We start from the raw sequence: 21,092 nt of genomic DNA, 5'->3' as shown, positions 1-21,092 counted from the left end.
CAGTAGTTGAGTTTCAGTTGAATGACCAGACCTGAACCCATGGTTGAGAGAAGACAAGATATTGTTTTCTTGTAGATGTTTGAAGAGGTGCTTACAGATGATATGCTCAAGTTGTTTGCAGATCACTGATGTGAGGGAGACTGGTCGATAATTTCCAGTTGAGTGTACATCACCTTTCTTAAAGACTGGTGTAACATGTGCCTTCTTCCAGTCGGATGGTACTCTGCCTAGATCAACTGATAACTGGAAAAAATCTCGCAAACCTGGAGCCAGTTCCCTTGCACATTCTTTAAGTACCGTATTTGGGATGAGATCAGGACCCGACGCTTTGGAAGCATTTATCCTTGATAGCAACTTCTCAACTCCATTTACGGTGATGTGCAGTGGAGAGATCTTTCTTCTGCATGGATTATTCAATTCAGGTGGAGCATAAGTTCCTCTTGAAAATACAGATTTGAATTCCTTAACCAACAACTGAGCCTTGGCTTTACTTTCATGGATAAGGTTTCCAGCATTCTTGAGTGGGGGTAGCCCTGTTCTGTCTTGGCGTTTTGATGCTATATAGCGCCAAAATGGTTTCGGGTTATTTTCTTCAAGGCCTTGAACAATTGATGATGTTACATGCTCCTCCTCTGCCTTCTTAAAGGCCTTCTTACAAGTACGCTGGAAACACTTGTACTTCTCCCAATCTTCAGCTTTGTTGGAAGTCCTTCTGGGGTCTTTAGCCTTCTTGTAGAGTCTAGCCTTCCTTTTTACCATGCGTTTCAACGAGTGGCAGAACCATGGAAGAGATTTCCTACCACTCCTCATCTTCGATGGTATGTTTTTATCTACCACTTTCATGAGGGATGTTTTGAAGAGAGTCCAGATATCATCAATATTGCCGTCTAACTCTACTTGACGAGAAATTTCATCAGATAACTTTGACATCTCATCTCTTATTTTATTCCAGTCTGCCTTATTGAACAAGAAACACTTTCTCTTGTGGTATTTGGTGATGCTTGGTAGGATGTCAAAATCAGTAACCACCATGGCATGATCACTGATACCAGGAATATTTGAAGATGACTTGACCACAGAAGGGTTATTTGTAAAGATCAAATCCAATATATTGTCTTGTCTAGTAGGTTGATTGTGGACTTGAGTAAGGCCATATTCCACAGAGATATCAATCAACGCCTGCTGTACATCTCTATCGGATGCTCCTGGTCGAACACAAAGATTGTCCCAATCTATATCGGGGCAATTAAAGTCTCCTGCAAGAATAATATGTTTCCCTGTTCTTGAGTTAAGTACCCGACCCAGGGAAGCATGTAGCTGATTTAGGTGTCGTAAATCACGATGAGGCATGTAGAATGAACCACAATATAAATCCCTGTTCGCACCTCCTTGGAGTTTAACTTTAGTCCAGATGACTTCACAATCAGTGATTAAGTCAGGCCTACAATCAGATGTCATAGTTCTGTTGATGCCGACAAAGACTCCTCCAGCAGTTTCACTATCATTCCTGTGGAAAAAGTGGGAGTCCGGGAAGACTTCACTGGACTTTATTGCATCATCCGTCGGATCTTTCCCTGGCTTAATGCCACTTAGCCATGATTCGGTGCCGCAGATGATGTCTGGTTTCACATAATCCATGGCTGCGGTGAATTCAGATCGATTACTCCTGATGCTGCAACAGTTTACAGTAAGCACCCTCAAGTTAGTCTTTTTTGGATGGATCGGAGAGCTACGACTAGATTCTTGCGATGTCGAGGACGATGTGCTACTCGTACACTTTTCAATGGAGTTCCTTTTCTCTCTTCTTTTGCCTTTAGGCGACTTTGGACTGCTCTCGTTGACTGGGTAAAGCTTATCCAGATCATAAGATGCAAATGAGTCCACTGTACTTGTTGCAGCTGGCGAGAGTAGGTAAAAAGTGTTAGATGTTTCAAGCTCGAAGTGGTTGAATGTAAAGTTGTCCACATTGATGCTATCACATTTGTAACAATGCCACACTACACTATCATGTCCTAAGTGTGACATATCCTGCGTATTTAATCCTTCACAGGACTTGTGGTACCATATACTACAATTACAACAGCAGACAGCAAGCTGGGACCACGTAACTGGGCGTTCACAGAATCCACAAGGGTACACTGGAGTTGACTTCGGTCCTGGGTTAGTTTGAATGTCCCCAGCCAGTAATAGTAATATTGTTGTCAAACAGAGATGTTTACGATGTCGTATTTGTGAAGAAGAGATATCTATCGACATTGACATCAACCTGCTCAGTTTCCCATGATTCACAATGACAGACACTGAAGTGAGAGTTGTAGGTTCATATGTCTTACAGTTCTTGGGATTAGGTAGGTAGGATGCATATAGAAAAGCAACAGCTACAATGAACTGCAGACAAATAGATGGATAGGGTGACCGTACAGTTCGCAACGCCATACCACTGGTTGTCCATACACATACATACGCAATACACAGTTCTACGTGGGTTTGCTATTGGTGTTTTAGTGGTCGAGGGGAGGCCCTTATTTCCTACTTTTTAGCAAGACATGACAAAAAATATATATATACAACAGAGCATAGAATTAATCATTAAATTTGAATATATGTCAACAAAATATACAAAGATAACAGGATTGACAAGATTTAAGTGAATATTTACAACTTTAGGCCGGAGCTCCCAGAAGTTACGTCCGACGGTGGCGGTGGCGCCCTCTCCTTCAATATAAGAATAAGGTGAAGGAGAAAAATATGGAAAATGATAATAATAATTAAAATAACAATAATGATAATAATGATAATAGTCATACTAATAATGATAATAATAACAATAATAAATGAATAAATAAACAATGAGTGTGATGATTGCAGTGCGACGAGAGTTGGAAATGACAGCCTTCTTTACTCATATATTCATAACGAGAACAATTTTGTGAGAATGCAAAAAACAAAGTATAAAACCTCCCCCCCCCCAAAAAAAAAAAATCATCTCCCCCAAACCGTGCACATTTGCAGGCACAAAAAAGCCTCGACACAAGAATACTACCATACCGGCCTGCAAAAGACCCGATCGATAGCTCATGAATATTCATGTAACAATAGCGAATGGGCGAGTAGTGCTGGGTGAGGAACATCGTACCGCTCTGTCATTGGTCAATTCCGAGCTGAATGCCTTCGCACACTCGCCTTTGCTCTGCCCATAGAAGTACGTGTATTGCTACACACAACCGTTATATCACACGTTTCTATAGGGGAAATCTTGATTCAGATCGCGGCAATATCCAAAATCAACTCTTCAAAATAATGATGCAAAAATACAATTTTACTCAAAAAATGTCTATGTAAACCACTATTTTTTATATGATAAAATGAATTGTGAATTCCTTGCCAGTATAACAACATAAAAAACACAGAATATGGTGTTGATTTTCTGGCTGTAAAATTGGTTAAACAAAAAAAAGTTACTTGGGCACAAATAGCTGCCACCGGCACGAATGGCCTATGGGCACAAATAGCTGCCAATGGCGCTTAAAGAGTTAAAAATGGTTTGGGTTATAAAAAGACAAACGAATATGACCGGTTATTTACCTGATCTTAAGTTTATGAAGAGAGTTTCATTGCAGAAGAAATGCAATTGATATGATCACAACAATTTTTTTTGAATAATAGTCATGATGATGACTCTGATGGCAATAACATTAAAGGGATTAAAGGAAAATATTCATATATTTGTACAGAGTAGAATTCACGGAGCAAAATGCCGAAAATTTCATCAAAATCGGATAACAAATTATAAAGGTATTGAAATTTAAAATTTAGTAATATTTTGTGAAAAAGAGTCATCATGAATATTCATTAGGTGGGCTGATGATGCCACATCCCCACTTTCCATTTTCTTATGATATATTACATAAAATCATAATTATTTCATACTTGTGTGAATAATATGTCCCCCTTATAATGAAATAAGTTGCAGCAATAAATATCTAATGCATTAAAACAGTCGTTCAATTCAATTTTTCTAGTGCTTGGAGGAAAAAAGATTTAATAAACGTAATTTTATACAATAAAATACAAAAGAACAAGTGGAGATGTGACATCATCAGCCCACCTTATGAATATTCATGACGATTGTTTTCAAAAAATATTGCTAAACTTTAAAATTCATTAATTTTGTTATCCGATTTTGATGATTTTTTCAGTATTTTGCTCAGTGAATTATGCTCTATTCATAAAACTATACTTTCAGCCCACAATCCCTTTAATACTAATAAGAAAGTGAAGGAGAAGAATAATGAAAATGATAACAATTACAATAAAAACAGCAATAATGATAATAATGATTATGATAATAACAATACTAATAATGATAATATTAATAACAATAATAAATGAATAAATAAATGAGTGTGATTATTGCAGTGCGCAGACGAGAGTTAGAATGACAGCCTTCTTTACTTATATATTTATAACGAGAGCAATTTTGTAAGAATGCTAAATACAAAGTATAAGACCTTCCCCCCGCCCCCCCAAAAAAAATCCCCCCAAACCGTGCAAATTTGCAGGCAGAAAAAACCTTGCGACAAGAATACTACCATATCGACCTGCAAAAGACCCAATCGATAGCTCATGAATATTCATGTAACAATAGCGAATGGGCGAGTAGTGTTGGGTGAGGAATATCTCACCGCTTTGTCATTGGTCAATTCCGAGCTTCGCCTTAGATCTGCCAGGGTAATAATATCCAAGTCCTTTGGAAGCGCATAGAGACGTTATTTATAATGTGTTATGCGCTATACAAGAACTATCATTATTATTATTATTATAGAAGTACGTGTATTGCTACACACAACCGTTATAACACACGTGTCTATAGGGGAAATCTTGATTCAGATCGTGGCAATATCCGAAATCAACTCTTCAAAATAATGATGCAAAAATACAATTTTACTCAAAAAATGTCTATGTAAACCACTATTTTTTATATGATAAACTGAATTGTGAATTAATTGCCAGTATATAATAAACACAGAATATGGTGTTGATTTTCTTGGTGTAAAATTGGTTAAACAAAAAAAGTTATTGGGCACGTATAAGGCCAATGGCACGAGAGGGCTAAGGGCACGCATAGCTGCCAATGGCATTTAAAGAGTTAATGACAATAAATGACATTTGACCTTGATCATGTGACCTACATGTAAGACTTGTCAGAGATACTTGATTACCCCTATATCCACATTTTATTAACTATATCTATGAACTTTGAAAGTTATGACAGCAATCTAAAAATTGCCAAATTTCATTAACCTTAAATGACCTTTGACTTTGATCATGTGACCTGAAAATTGCATGAGATGTTCAGCAATGCTTGATTACTCTTATAGCCAAGTTTTATGAAGAAGATCCATACCCTTTCAGGTTAATAACGGTAATTCAACAAATACCCCCAACACGGCCAAAGTCTATTGACCTTTGACGTTGGTCATGTGACCTGAAACTCGCACAGGATGTTCAGTGATACTTGATTACTCTTATGCCGTAGTTCTATGAACTAGACCTAATTTTTGAGAACATGATTCCTAAACAACCCTAGGTACATGTATATCCCATGCTTGGTTTCAACTTGAATAATTACACTGACAGATTTAATGGGGTTTTTTAGGGGGAACTTACTTTGATGTTGTTATGTTATGATATTTCAAAAACTTAACCTTGGTTAAGATTTCAATGTTGATACTCAAAACATGGTCACAGTTCATTGACCCTGAATGACATTTGACCTTGGTCATGTGACCTGAAACTCGTGCAAGATGATCGGTGATACTTGAGTATCCTAAAATAATAGTTTCATGAACTACGTCCATATATTTTCGAAGTTATAATGGTATTTCGAAACTTAAACCTAGGTAAAGATTACAATGTTGAAGACGCCTACATTGCTGCCACCATTGGAAACGGGAGCCTATATCGTAGTCTATAGTCAATAATGTCTCCTAACCTCTTCCAACTTTGACTTTTTCTTTACAGTTAGGATTCCATCATCTTCCTCCTCCTCCTCCTGGACAGCTGAGAAGAAGCTGAAACAAAAATGAACATTAATGATTACCAAATATATATGAAAACAAGTTATGTGATTGTCATATAATTTCAACTCTTTTATTATTCATAGTTCATATAATTTCACATTTTTTAATCTATGAAATTCACTTTTTATCAATGAGTAGCAAGAGGTGCTAGTGGTAAAAAAATTTTCCCTTTATATCAGCATGTCATGGAATCCCCCCTCCCCAACAGAAAAAGACAATCTTGACCTTCTGATGAATAGTTCATTTCCAACATGGACCAATCACTGCCATTTTCCAACTGAAGTAATCAAGTTCAAATAATAATTGTGCAAATATCAGATTCATATCAGCACACCTACCTGCTACCAACTTTAAAGAAACAAAAAAAAACAGGAATCTAAGAAACAAGCATATGAAGCATATGAAGGGGTGTTCCCCTCACATGGTAGGGAATTTCTGCACCAAAAAACAGGTCACCTTGCCACTATCAAAGTATCCTTACGCCACCCCTGTATATTGATACACATGTAGAGCAATATGAAACGTGTTGCTAGGGCCTGCACATAATTCGCCCGCCTGTTACACAGAAAAGGAGTTATTGGTCAAGCAAGAAAAGTGAAAAGTGGCGATTTGGCCTTTGACCTTTTGACCTCAAAATCAATAGGCTTCCTGGGATCTATGCTAGTATCATACAAACCAAATTACATGTATATGAGCCTAGGTTATTAAAGTTATCATGTTCACAAGGACTGCAGAAGGGAAAGAAGAAAACATGTCACTGTGACCTTGACCATTGACTTTTGACTTCAAAATCATTAGGCTTCATGGGATCAATGCTAGTATCATACACACCAATTTTATATGAGCACTAAGTTAAGTCAAACTGAAGTTATGGCATTTACAAGGAAAAGTTAACAGACAGACAGACGGACACAGCGTGATCAGAGGTGATCTGTCTCTGATTTTCATGATCATGAATACAATCCCATGTTAATGGAGATCAATATGATCATCATGATGAAAACTGAACTTTTCTTATGAAAAGAATGTGTTAAATACTCTTAAAAAGAGGGAAATTACGAGAAAGTTGTGTGAAAAAGTGTAGGTCATATGCAGGATACATGTTATATTAAAAGGGACTTTAATCTCTTTTATTGTGCAATATTTTATTAAACTTTACATGTACCTTGTAATGATCATAAGGACCATTTGTGAAATGTTGAAAAGAAACAAGAAAGAAAACAAAATTTCATGTTCACCCTGGTCTGCTGGGCAAACCCTTCACTAGAGTAAAGGGTCTGAATTCTAGCCTACTCATGCCTTGTTTACTGAAGGCCCTCTCACTCACGAAACAGCAAGTTTTATGTGCTAGTCTTTGCGTGGACACACACTTGTTGATCAAAGTTTCAATCAGGGTCTGTGCCTGCAGACTATGTTCACCCTTAAGCTTGAACCGTGGATGCTTGAGACGCAAGTCTGATGCCTTACCAATTGAGCTATACATTTCCCCATAGACTTTACACATATTAAGCAAATTAAGAGGATCTCAAATCCAATTTTGCAAGTGTGTCACAAGTCGAGTTCCTAAATTGTCATTTTTTTTAAATATATTTTTTCTTACTTTTATCTCCCAAAATTTAACTGAGGAAAATATTCCTTAATATTTACGTTTAAACAAAATACTGGTCAATGATCGGGCCTATTCAAATGTATAGCAAAATAGCTTCGTGGCAAATTGCCGCCGATTTTCTTTCTTAGCGCTCGTCGCTATGGTAATTATGCAAATTAGTTCACCGAGCGTACGTGGCTCGTAATTGAATCTGTACGAATGTATATACGTACACGTATGTGCCACACCCAAGTTGATATGTCGGGTAAGGGGTATTGGTTGGTGTACAAGCTAGTAGCAGGCATTACGTTTTTTGCTTTCGTTGAGTGAAGACATGCAGTCGTCTTAGTTTAATTCCTGCCAGTCGCCATTTTTATGTTTCCTGAGTTGTATCTTCGAGTTATTTAGTCACCAAATGAATCTTATTTTCCTCAGTAATTATTTACCAGGCTTTTAATCAACTTATGATCGAGACATGTAGAGAAGTCGTCCTTTTGGTGTATCTGAAAAACTCACTGCGGTGGTAAGCAATGATTGTATTTATTTATCTCTCGCCATCTTTAAGGCAAAATACGACTTTTGAAAGCATTTGAATGTTAAATATAGAACTGATTTCAAATTAATAGTTATTGAGTATTGGTATAGATTAAACTCAATTACTAAATGGAAAAACGGAAGAAATGAATAGCCAATGTGATAGAAATATCTTTTGTAGATCATTTCCATCATTGATTGTTAATTTATCATTCTTATGAAATGTTTTAAAGAGCATATGAAAGGATGATTTAATCTTTTGAAATGATTTATTTATAAAAGATTTGTTTACCTGGATCTTTAATGCGTTAGGTAAAATGAGGAAATGTAATCCAAACGGACATGATTGGCATGTATGCTTGAGGATGAATGCGAATGTTTGTTTGGGTAAATATATTTCTTAATCTCAAAGATCCTTTTCTCGAAAGACATTTTGGATTATTGTTTTAATATAGAGTTCCATCGTCGGGACTTGAGTCGGCTACCCTGTCGGGTACGATTATGCAGCCAATACTGATCGTCAAGGACGGCTAAAGGTTGTCGTTTTGGGATGTCGCAACACCGTTCAGATCACCGATTTGTCGCAGAAATATCGACAGCGCCATCACCGGCAAGAGTTGGAACCGTGTTTCAAAACCAAGGGGCCCCACCCTACTGCGAACTGATAATCAGGTTTCGTGTGAATGCGTATGTGTGATTGGGTGTGGGTGTTTCATTTAGTCCGTGAATATTTTTCCTCTTCAATTGATATATGAATCAAACTCTCAAATGTGTTTTGAACACACTAGTGTTCGATTAGGTTTTCCAAGCTTTTGTAATTAATAATAACTTCTTTCCACTGTTGTAAATTGACATGGAAACAATAACTTATTAATTAAATGATATCATAAAATTTATTCAAAGTGTCAGGGTTTGTTGTACTGAGTATCCGTTCACAAGTACCTCTCTTTCCTTTCCGCACCCCAATATAGGGCCGTGACAAAGTGAAATATAGGAATGATCCCTCCATCTGATCAAAAAATGCGATAGCGTAGAATCTCAGCTACAACATACTTAAAGCTTAGCGAAAACAGACAAGAAATACATGTAGTCGAGATACAAGTACATGTATGGCTCACCAAATAGAGGAATGTAGAATCCAGTTTTGAGAAAAAGTCAATTCCCATAGAGATTGCATGCAAAATGAGCAAAAATTTCATGCCTCTATACATTGCCATTTCACAGGATGATCCATTCCTTAAAATAAGAGAATAGCCAAAACATCAGAAAGAGTATGCTCTCGGCTAAATGTACATGTACATCAATATACAAAACTGAGCGAAAAACTGACCAATATTTATTGAGTAGAGTCAAATATGCATAACTATGTGACGTCATAAGAAGCAAAACGGAAATTTTGAGTTCTGATGCCATTTTGATGACGCCATGATGAAATTTAGGGTCAAATGTGACATGAAATTATATCTCCCATCCATACTCTAATCGAATATGAAAAAACGCCTCTGGCAGTCTCGCCTGCATTACACGATTTAATATAGCAGCAGTGCTAACTTTGAAAACTACTATAAAATAATCATTCACAAAAACACCACTCATATAATGACCTAATACCCTGTTCATTGACCATAGATGACATTTGAACGGTGACTAAAAACTTGTCAACTACACCCATGTCCACATTTCATTCACTCTATCCATAAACTGTCAAAGTTATAATGGCAATTCAACAATTACCCAACTTGGCCAAAGTTCATTGACCCTAAATGACCTTTGACCTTAGTCAAGGCTCGACATTAGCGGTGGCCCGGGGCCACCAGAAATTCACCTCGGGCAAGTTTTGGTGGCCCGAATCGGGCAACCAATAATTTTCAAAGTAGTGCAATTTTTCTCCCGATTTTGCACGCATTTATCAACTTTCTACAGTTGAAATTGCAAGCCAATTCGTCATGCGCCCTTTTTGTTAATCTACACACAAAGATCGCATAGTCATGACAGTATGGAGGCCTACCACTACAGCATACAGTATATATTCAGCTGGCCGCGCCGGCCGTCTGGCGTGCGTGAGCATGCATGCCTGAAACCACTGCAGCTAGCTGACTCAGGGAGCTGCGATACGAAATGTTACTGGGCTGTTCCATAGTAAACCTTTTGGTCAAAATTTCAAAATCCTACAAACAGAACAAATTAGGTATCACTTGAAAGCTAAGACACTGAAATGTATAAATCTGAAAGAAATAATTTCAAACAATGTAGCATTTCATTTTGGCAAGGCATTGAAGTCACCATAGCAACAAAATGGAATTTTTCTTATTTTAAAAGGTCAAGTTTGCAACAAATTTTAAACCTTTTATAAGCTTTGAAATCATCAAAGTTGGATGTTGTCCAAGTTGTTATGTCAGGTTTCTAATTAATAAGTTAGGGGTTTTTTTTATTTTTCTTATATTTTTTACACCAAATATATTAAAAGCAGGCACTTTCAAATGTACGTCCGACCCCTTTTCACATACACTTTTCTTACAAGCAAAACAAAAGCAGATAAATTTTCCCAAAGTCAGATGCAAAGCAAGCTTGGTTTGTTTGATATAGACACCAGAAGGTAGCTCACCACTAGTCCAGGATTTCAAGTTAAGTGGGGGTCGGACGTGTAACTTTTTTGTACATCCGACCCCCTGTACGTCCGACCCCTTTGAAACTTTTTTTATGAAGTTATCTTGCCCTGCTTAGATGTTTTTTGCAAAAGTTTAATATCATAACATCTTTTACTCATATCAATCTTTTAAAATTGAATACAAATTTCAATTTCAACCTAGTTTAAAATGACCTTTTTTATTTTCTTTACCCAACAAATACTGGGGGCAAAACTCACCTTCCATCTTTAACATTTCGCATGATAAGGTCCTTTGAAACACCTTGATATCGCTGTATAGTTTTATAGGTTTTTCTTTGAAGTCTTGCACAAGTTTTGAGACCAATTTCACAAAGAATACCACACATTTGTGACAATATATAGATTTTTATATGATGATATCATCTTCAAGAAATGGTGATTTGTGTGTGTTTTCAGTGCATATTCAATGGAAGCTACCTTCCTTCATCTAAAAAATATCACACAACTTAATGAATTTAGTGGTAATTATGACTGAAAAAAAAGCCTGCAGGAAATTAAAAAAAATCAAAATTAAAAACCTACAAATACATGAGAAATTTAATAAACAGAGAAGTTCCGTATAAAAGAAATCGTCCCTTCCCCTCAATCTCACGTACAGCAATTGTCCCTCTATTGGAAATAGATCTGCCCATTTGCTATAATGATACATGGATGTCCTATTCTACTCTTGCCTATAGGGGTGTAAGTTATGAAAATGTGAAGGGTTATTCATTTAGTTTCATGGTTGGCAATTTTTTTAATTTTTTTTTTAAAAATCAGATTTTTTTATTCATATCAGATTTTTTTTTTTTTTTTTTTAAAGTTCCTTCGAAAAAAAAAGGGTAATTATCCCCCCGTACTCTTACAATGACATCAATATTGATGTTATACATTTCACGTCTAATATTGTTCTTAAAGGTATTGTTTAACTTTGTGAGTAGCCGATTTAAAAAATTATCAAACCAAGATGAAACATGTGTACAAGTGCATGTATTAGAACTAATGTAGCGGCACAGCTTTGCAAGACGGCCGGTGGCCGCCCACCGTCTTGCGCTGCCCACGTACAAAAAAAAGACGGGAGTCAAAGAATGACAAGTTCGATGAAGTTAAGTTGTGTATCAGGTTTTATTCTAAATCAAAGTCAAATTACATGCTGGATAAGAATATATGTCGCATCTCTGGGCTGGACGACCGACGATAGACAAAAATTAAGCCGACATGGCCTACGGCGGCAAAACAAATCGGGAACGAAAAACTGCCCCTTGGCAACTAAACACTCCTTTTTATCCCCTTTTTGGTCAAACACCGCGTGGCGAAAAAAGCCTATCCCCAAGTCGACCCTATCACTTTTGGTGTAATGCGCAAAATTAATCCGCCTATAATGAAGTGTATAAAACGGAACTTAATTATTGTGTACTCCGATTCCAAATTCAAGTTCTTCGGCTTTCCATTATTCTTCCAACTTACGTAACTCTCTTGACCACTCCCCCAACTGCTCTCAGTCAATTAATCCTCTTTTGCGACTCTTGTCACTTCAGCCACTCACAGCTCACTTCCACCAAGGAATTACCAGCACTCCTTGCTTCAACACCTGTTCACATTCTCTCTCTCTCTTTCTCTCCCCCTCTAATCACTGAAGAATGCAAGCGAGCCGAAGAACATGAATAAGAAGCAAAGTAGTAAATAACTGAAGTTCCAATGGACTTCTATTAGTCCTGAATGCCTAGCAACCCAGTCAGTTTGCCCTCTTTCACTTCCACATTCCAATCGCTAGCCTAACCCAGAAAAACTAGCAAACGAAATCAACACCTTTAAGGAATGTAATTAATGGAAGAAGGCAAACAAACTTCTTTACCCAAACAAACAAATCTCTATTTTCCATCCAGCTATACTAATAAACCCTGAAAACAAACATTATTGAGAATGAAAAGCTAAAACTACAAGGCAAACCCTGATTTTGTAAATAGGCGTCTTATAGACGCCTAAAAAGTACACATAAGTGTATGGGATGAAATTAAGATGGTGTTTCCGGTCACTTTATATTTCAATTTTTGAAGCACTAAATAATTATTTTGGAACGCAATTTTTTCTGGGCTTCATTTTTGTAACATATCACAGGCACAGGTGACAAGTGTGACCTTCTAGCTCAGATATTTTAAAAGTCAAACAAATGTTCACCAATCACTTTAACCACATATTTTGTAATTAAAATCCAGTAAAAATGGACAATTAAAAATAAATTTGAGGAATCATGTATCTGAACTTAATTCTATCATACATAGGCCTATGAAAGAATATTCCATAGGGAATTCCCAGTGAGTAGAGAAAAGTAAAAATATTTAGCGTGGAGCGTTGTGGCCCAGTGGATTAGTCTTCGGACTTTGAAACAGAGGGTCGTAGGTTCGAATCCCAGACATGGCATAATTTCCTTCAGCAAGAAACTGATCCACAATGTGCTGCACTCAACCCAGGTGAGGTAAATGGGTACCGGTGGGAAGTAATTCCTTAAGAAGCTGTGTGCGCTATGAACGACTAGCTTAGCCGAGTAATATAGGAGCGCCTTGAGCACCTAACAAGGCGGATATGTGCGCAATATAAATATCCTATATTATTATTATTATTATTAAAAAAATCCAAGAGAAAAAATCCCTTATCAAAACTGCCAACAAACCCTTTGCCAATTACTAGTATTCATGTATATTGTAAGAGAAATAATTCAAATCAATGATTTTTTTTTCAATTAGTCACAGCTTTACAATAGTCAAAGAGAGACTAAAACTGCTTCGCAGGTGAGACAAAAATGGCAGATTTTCCCACCTTGACAAAACTTGATGCATCAAAGTTCGACTGATGTAAAGCTATCAAACACCCGTATACAAATTAATTGATATGACTTGAACTTATTTCAACACAATTCTGACTTACCTCCACTATCAGAATATTTTGTTCAAGAAATCAGAATTCGGAATAAAGATCAGAAAAATTCTGTACGAATAGTAGGCATGTATGCATACACTGGATACAAGAATGCCTACTAGAATAAACACATGTAGGTTAACAATCCCTACTTTAAACTCACCTTTCTTTCAAATGTTGTTGCTCCTCTGCATACGTTGGAGACATGGCCCTCTCAATTTCCTCTTCACTGCCCTGTATATCATCAGTGAACATTCCTTCCTTCTCTACAATAATCTTTCTTTCATAGTCCTTTAGGTACATAGGTTTATCTTTCCTTGAGGATTCTTTATTTTGTTTAGGTCTGCGCGATGATTCTTGTTGGTTATCATCTGAACCAGAATCTAATTAAGAGGAAGAATTATAAATAAACGTTTGCTCCTTAAAACCTCTCAAAATTTCTGGTAAAAGGACAATAATGTAATTCATACTTAAAGGTCAAGTCCACCCCAGAAAAATGTTGATTTGAATTAATAGAGAAAAATCAAACTAGCATATAGCGCTGAAAATTTCATGAAAATCGGAGGTAAAATAATGGAGGTATGACATTTTCAAGTTTCGCTTATTTTTCACAAAACAGTGAAATGCACAACTTCATGACATGCAAATGAGGCAGACGATGATGCCCTTCACATTTTCTCTTGTTTTTTTAATGTGTATAAATTATACAATATTTCATTTTTACTAATTTGATAATAAGAACCAACTTGACTGAACCATATAGTATTAAACAATGCTAATTCCACATGTTCAGGGAGGAATTAATGATTGTTTCACTTGATAATGAGAAAATTAAAATATTTCATATAATAAAAAAACAAAAGAAAGAGTGGATGACATCATCAGTCTCCTCATTTGCATACCAACCAAGATGTGCATATATAACTGTTTTGTGACATTAAGCAAAACTTTAAAATGTCATAACTTTCTTATTTTACATCCGATTTTGATAAAACTTTTAATGTTGTTTGTTGGATTTTTCTCTCTTTATGTAAATCAACTTTTTGCTGGGGTGGACTTGTCCTTAAAGAATCATCTAACATTCCAGTTTTTAATACAAATGTGTGTCAAATTTTTTTTTACATTATGAATGTTTGGGGCAGAATTAGAATACCATAAATAACAGTCTATTAACCGCACCTTTTTCTCAGCAGGATAGAAGCAAAAGTCGGGGGTGCGGTTTATCCACAGTGACAGGTCTGAGCCAGACTCGGCCTGAAAAATAAGTCCATTTCCCCCTGAATGAAGGTTATTCACAGGGAGATTGGTTTTGGTTTATTTTACATAGCTAACATGATATTTGATGTCTGTTATGATGACAAGGCTAGAGAAAGACTCAAGAAAACAATAATTAACAGCCCGTCGTAACCCCTTTCGAACATGTACCGTAAACGTCTGCCAGTTCACAACACATTGGGTGGCCAGGCGTAGCTGCCTAGGGCAATGTCGCTTGGGTTATTAAGATCTTAATCAAGAATTGTCCATAAAAGTTTAAGAAACACACCTTCCTTCATAAAAATAATTTCGACTTTATTCTTAAGTAATTGATTCAAAGCAGCGAAGTTCCCTGGCAAAGTTCAAACAGACGCCAAGCATACGGTACTTGGTAATATCTTGCCACAACCGAGCGAGTCGCGTGAGAGCTTGCGTTATGCTTATAGTGCGACTAAAGCTGGTCCTATTCATTTGATCCCCCACACAGAGATACGATCTTACGTATATATGTAAACTCCCAAAGGGGGTGTTATCCTCCCCTCCTCCGAAGTCCCGTTATGAAATTACAGCCCACACTCCAGCTTATTTTTTCTTTCCTATTTGCTTTTCATAAGACACCACCACACAAGAGAGAAGGCACGAAGTTGTAAAAAACAACTGAAAAAAATTGCTGATTTCTTTGGTTTTTTTAACCTACTAAGTATTCCTGTATCCAAAATGCATGCTAAGACTTTGAATGCTAGACAAATCCTGAAAGTGGTAATGAGGTTATGATGCGGGAAATGTGAATGTTTCTTCCTCTCCCATGCCGGGAAAGACTCGGTATCATAATTTGATGATATCGTGATGTGACGTACCGGTACCGTATCATACTTTGCAATGTACAAGAACGGCAGTGCTGTGTGTGGATGTAACACTGTGAGGTAAGTGTGTAAGTGGACAATAATGTCAGAATCTTTCTTTCTTGCTATCATTTGTAAATGAATTGATCAAGAACAGCAGATATCCGTATACCGTTAATCTCTTTTGATACTTTGGAATCTTTAATTTTCTTTTCTTGGTACCTCAAATATGCATGTAAAGTGAGAATGAAGGATTATCATTTAGAAAGAGATTGTGATGATTTTTTTTGTGTGATTAGTCCAAAGTTGAGGGTGCGGTTAATTTACGAGTGCAGTTTAGAGTCTGTTACTTAGGGTAATATACATGTATGTCATGGAAAAATATAATTCACAGCACACATTTGACATGTGTGGTGTGAATTATATTTTCCTCCTGACCGTTATGCTGTGTGTGTGTGTAACACTGTGAGGTGAGTGTGTAAGTGGCCATAATGTGAAATAAGTTAAATTTTCTGAAGGATATGTTTTTTTTTATATCATATGTACATCATATGTACAGTTATGCTCAGAAGTATTCATACCCCTAAAAAAATATGCGATTTTTGCATTTTTCATAAAATGAAAGTTGGACTAGGATAACTTGCATAGTAGTTAAATACTACTAGACATTATCTACAAAACCATTCTGATTTAATTTTCATCTCATTTGCATAACAATAGAGAAGATGACTTTTCTGAATTTTCTGATGTTCAAAAGTATTCATACCCCTGTCCTGCTCAAGTATAAGACACCTTATTTTCGATAATTCAACATTTTTACTACTACCCCATATGGTTTCAAGCTGGACCCTTATAATGCCAAACATGAATACAAAAGAATTTAAAGGAGAAATATATTGATTATGAACGTGGTCTTATTATATATCAATGGAAAGGTAATGATGTGGGGAACATCAGTGGGTCATTCAAAAATACCGAAAATAATACAAAAAGGTGAAAATCGCCGATTAAAAAACGCTAAAATGCCCCTCCGAAATATGCCTCGCATCGGTCTGTGAATTGACCGGAATTTGATGACGTCACTGTCTGTACGAGAGGCGTGATTGGCTCTCCAAAGTGAAGCTCCACTTGCATGCAAAACCTGTTGCGTGGGTACGTTTCCTCCACACTGTCAGTGAATACTTCTATCACGAATTGAAAGAAAACCCAGAATTTTATCTAGATTTGGATTTTCAAATTGATGATTTTAAAGATGAAGAGAATGATGATGAAGTGAACAACACAGTGACGTAGTTGGAGGTAAATTGGGGGAACTATGCCGATGATGATGACGAAAAAATAACGATCACAAGTCATGTACATGCCGATTCGCTACCAACTCATCAGTGCAGCTGCTGCTACAAGTGGTAGCTACACCGCACGGGCCAAATTATAAATCCATGAAAATGAATAACCACATCCAGACAGAGTCTATCATAAGAAGGAAAATAATGATATAACTGTACTTACAAACAAGTGAATAATCCGAACCTGAAAGCAAATCAACTCAACGAATAGCAGCAGACGATATGCACCGACGATAAACTTCATGTGGCTGGAATAGATTGTCACTCGTTCTGTTAGATGTAATTTGTAACTCATTAATTTGACAAAATTACGAAACTCGGGGAATTATTTATATATATAAAAATATAGTAACATCTCTTATTATTTTTGTATTACGATAAAACCTGTTTTGAAGGAAAACGTTGAGGTAAACTAAAATTACATCCCCAACATGCGTAGCTTGTATGTCATTGCAAACAAACCATCTCAAACATGCACGTATTCCTTCCTTGCCCGCCTTGCTGATTGAGAGCTGTGCAACACGTGCATAGATCTATTCTCTCAGTCTCAGCCAAGGCGAGCAAACAAAACGGCATCATGTGTTGTTTTGATGGTTTGTTTACGATCACATAATGCTACGCATGATGGGATGATCTTTTACATCTAATTTTAATTTACCTCAACGTTTTCCTTCAAAACAGGTTTTATTGTAATTCAACAAATGATAAGAGATGTTACTATATTTTTATATAGAGAAATAATTCCCCGAGTTTCGTAATTTTGTCAAATTAATGAGATAAAAGTTACATCTAACAGAACGAGTGACAATCTATCCCAGCCCCATGAAGTTTATCGTCAGTGCATATGCCATATCGTCTGCTACTATTCGTTGAGTTGATTTGCCTTCAGGTTCGGATTATTCACTTGTTTGTAAGTACAGTTATATCATTTTCCTTCTTATGATAGACTCTGTCTGGATGTGGTTATTCATGTTCAGCATGAATTCAATTTGGCCCGCGCGGTGTAGCTAGCACTTCCAGCAGCATGAATTGGTAGCGAATCGGCATGTACATGCATCACTTGTGATCGTGTTGCAAGTTAAATTTTCATCATCATCATCATGATCATCGGCGTAATTCCCCCAATTTACCTCCAACTACGTCACTGTGTTGTTCACTTCATCATCATTCTCTTCATCTCAAAATCATCAATTTGAAAATCCAAATCTAGATAAAATTCTGGGTTTTCTTTCATTTCGGGATCGAAGTATTCAGTGACAATGTGGAGAAAATGTACCCTTGCAACAGGTTTTGCATGCAAGTGGAGCTTCACGTGGGAGAGCCAATCACGCCTCTCGTACAGACAGTGACGTCATAAAAAATCCCCAATTTCGCGGACGTAATTCTGCGTGTTTGAAGCATTCAGAGAGAGAACTTTAAACTATCAATTAACTGACTTTTATCGGTCTCCATAATAAATGATGTACACCATCATGTTCTCCTTATTTTCTCCTTTATTGTGATGTATGATTCTCCATTTTTACGATTTTCAATATATTTCTACTTTAAGCCATTTTGCATGGTATCCAGGAAGAGGAAGTTCCTGAGATCTCAGAAATCTTTCCCTTTCTGGCATTAATCCAGATGTTAGTTGCCATGTTGATGAAATTAATTTCAAATTAATTCAATTCAAGATGGGGGGCATTTTGCATTTTTTAAATAAAATTTTGTCGAGTAAGTCAAAGTCTTTCAATTAAAAAAATATCAGTGGTTCTATAAATTGAGAATCAGTGGCAAGATCTTTGTCAGTTCATCGGAATCGGCTTAAACTCCATCATGGTCAAGTGAAAGGAACTTATTGACGATCTGAGATCACGAATAGTGAATGCTCACAAAGATGGTTTGGGCTACAAGGCAATATCCAAGCGTTTTGAGATTCATGTGGCTACTGTCCAAAGCATCATCAGAAAGTTCAAGACTTTCAACAAAGTGGAGAACCTTAAGGAATGGGCTAAAATCCCTGTAGAGACATGCAAGAACTTAGTATAACAAACTATATGAGATGTCTGGAGGCAGTCATTGCAAATAAAGGCTATTCAATTGATTATTAACTTATGGTTCATGACAGGGGTATGAATACTTTTAGACATCAGAAAATCCAGGAAAGTTATCTATTCTTTTGATATGCAAATAAGGTGAAAATAAAAATGGCATGCTTTTGTACCTAAATGTATTCAACTGATTTGTAACTGAGTCCAGTTCTACTCTTATTGTTATTAAAAATGCAAAAAAACTTTGATTTTCCAAGGGGTATGAATACTTCTGAGCACAACTGTACATGGATTTCTTTGTTATCAGTCATTTTCTTTTTTTTTCAAGTTTTAATTTTCATATTTATGGTATTTTGTTCCAAACATTACCACAAAAAATAAACTAAAACCTAAGTCATTTTGATCTGATACATGTATAGCACAAAATAAGCATACAAATGCAAATTTCGGTGAAAAATTCCTGATTAGTGTGATTAGAGCTACATGTATGTACCCAATAATTACAAAGTGGGTCTCAAAATATATTTAAGACCTGAGAAAATGTAAAAAAAAACAAGTGGAATGCCTCTGGCCGTCTCACCTGCATCATGCGGTTCAATATAGCAGCAGTGCTGACTTTGAATACTACTCTAACTCGCACAAGATGTTCAGTGATACATGGTTACTCTTATGTCCACTTTTTATGAACTAGACCAATAAACTTACAGAGATATGATGGTTATTCAACAAAAAACCCCAACATGGCCAAAGTTCATTGACCTTACATGACCTTGATCATGTGACCTGAAACTCGAACAGGATGTTCAGTGATACTTGATTACTCTTATGTACAAGTTTCATGAATCAGATCCATAAACTTTCAAAGTTATGATGGTAATTCAACAGATACACCCTATTCGGCCAAAGTTCATTGACCTTTGACCTTGGTCATGTGACCTGAAACGCGCACAGGATGTTCAGTGATACTTGATTACTCTAATGTCCAAGTTTAATGAACTAGACCAATAAACTTTCAAAGTTATGATGGTAATTCCACAGATACCCCCGATTCGGCCAAAGTTCATTGACCCTAAATGAACTTTGACCTTAATCATGAGACCTGAAACTTGCACAAAATTTTCAGTGATGCTTGATTACTATTGTGTCCAAGTTTCATGAATCAGATCCATAAACTTTCAAAGTTATGATGGGAATTCAACAGATATCCCCAATTCGGCCAAAGTTCATTGACCCTAAATGACCTTTGACCTTGGTCATGTGACGTGAAACTCATGTAGGATGTTCAGTGATACTTGATTAACCTAATGTCCAAGTTTCATGAACTAGGTCCATATATTTTCTAAGTTATGATGACATTTCAAAAACTTAACCTCAGGTTAAGATTTCGATGTTGATTCCTCCAACATGGTGTAAGTTCATTGACCCTAAATGACCTTTGACCTTGGTCATGTGACATGAAACTCTAATAGGATGTTCAGTAATACTTGATTAACCTTATGGCCAAGTTTTATTAACTAGGTCCATATACTTTCTAAGTTATGACGTCATTTCAAAAACTTAACCTCAGGTTAAGATTTGATGTTGACGCCGCCGCCGCCGTCGCCGGAAAAGCGGCGCCTATAGTCTCACTTTGCTTCGCAGGTGAGACAAAAAATTGAGGGAAGAGCTCATCACTTTACTCGTCTGGACGTCTCACCAGCATTATGAGAATCGATGTACACGTATCACTAGTGATGACTTTAAAAACAACTTCACACAAAACACGCCATTCATTTGAATTCTAGGTTCATAAACCCTGAATGGCCTTTGACTTGATCATGTGAACTTATACCTTGGTCACATTTGCTCTACG

General features: G+C 36.6%; 1 protein-coding gene across 1 annotated transcript in view; it reads right to left on the bottom strand.

Annotated features, from left to right (window-relative positions):
- Window positions 1-21,092, bottom strand: part of LOC121414781 (protein KRI1 homolog) — a 97,040-nt gene that overhangs the window by 62,362 nt on the left and 13,586 nt on the right. The window contains exons 4-5 of the mRNA XM_041607838.1: window positions 13,932-14,151; window positions 5,996-6,074 (exon numbers count right to left, since the gene is read on the bottom strand). Of these exons, the coding sequence (XP_041463772.1) occupies window positions 5,996-6,074; window positions 13,932-14,151 (299 nt within the window). The remainder of the gene's footprint in view (window positions 1-5,995; window positions 6,075-13,931; window positions 14,152-21,092) is intronic.

Source organism: Lytechinus variegatus, chromosome 5 (genome assembly GCF_018143015.1).
Source record: "Lytechinus variegatus isolate NC3 chromosome 5, Lvar_3.0, whole genome shotgun sequence".
Taxonomy (NCBI): domain Eukaryota; kingdom Metazoa; phylum Echinodermata; class Echinoidea; order Temnopleuroida; family Toxopneustidae; genus Lytechinus; species Lytechinus variegatus.
Note: the sequence above shows the minus strand (reverse complement) of the source record. Positions and strands in the feature narration are given on the sequence as shown.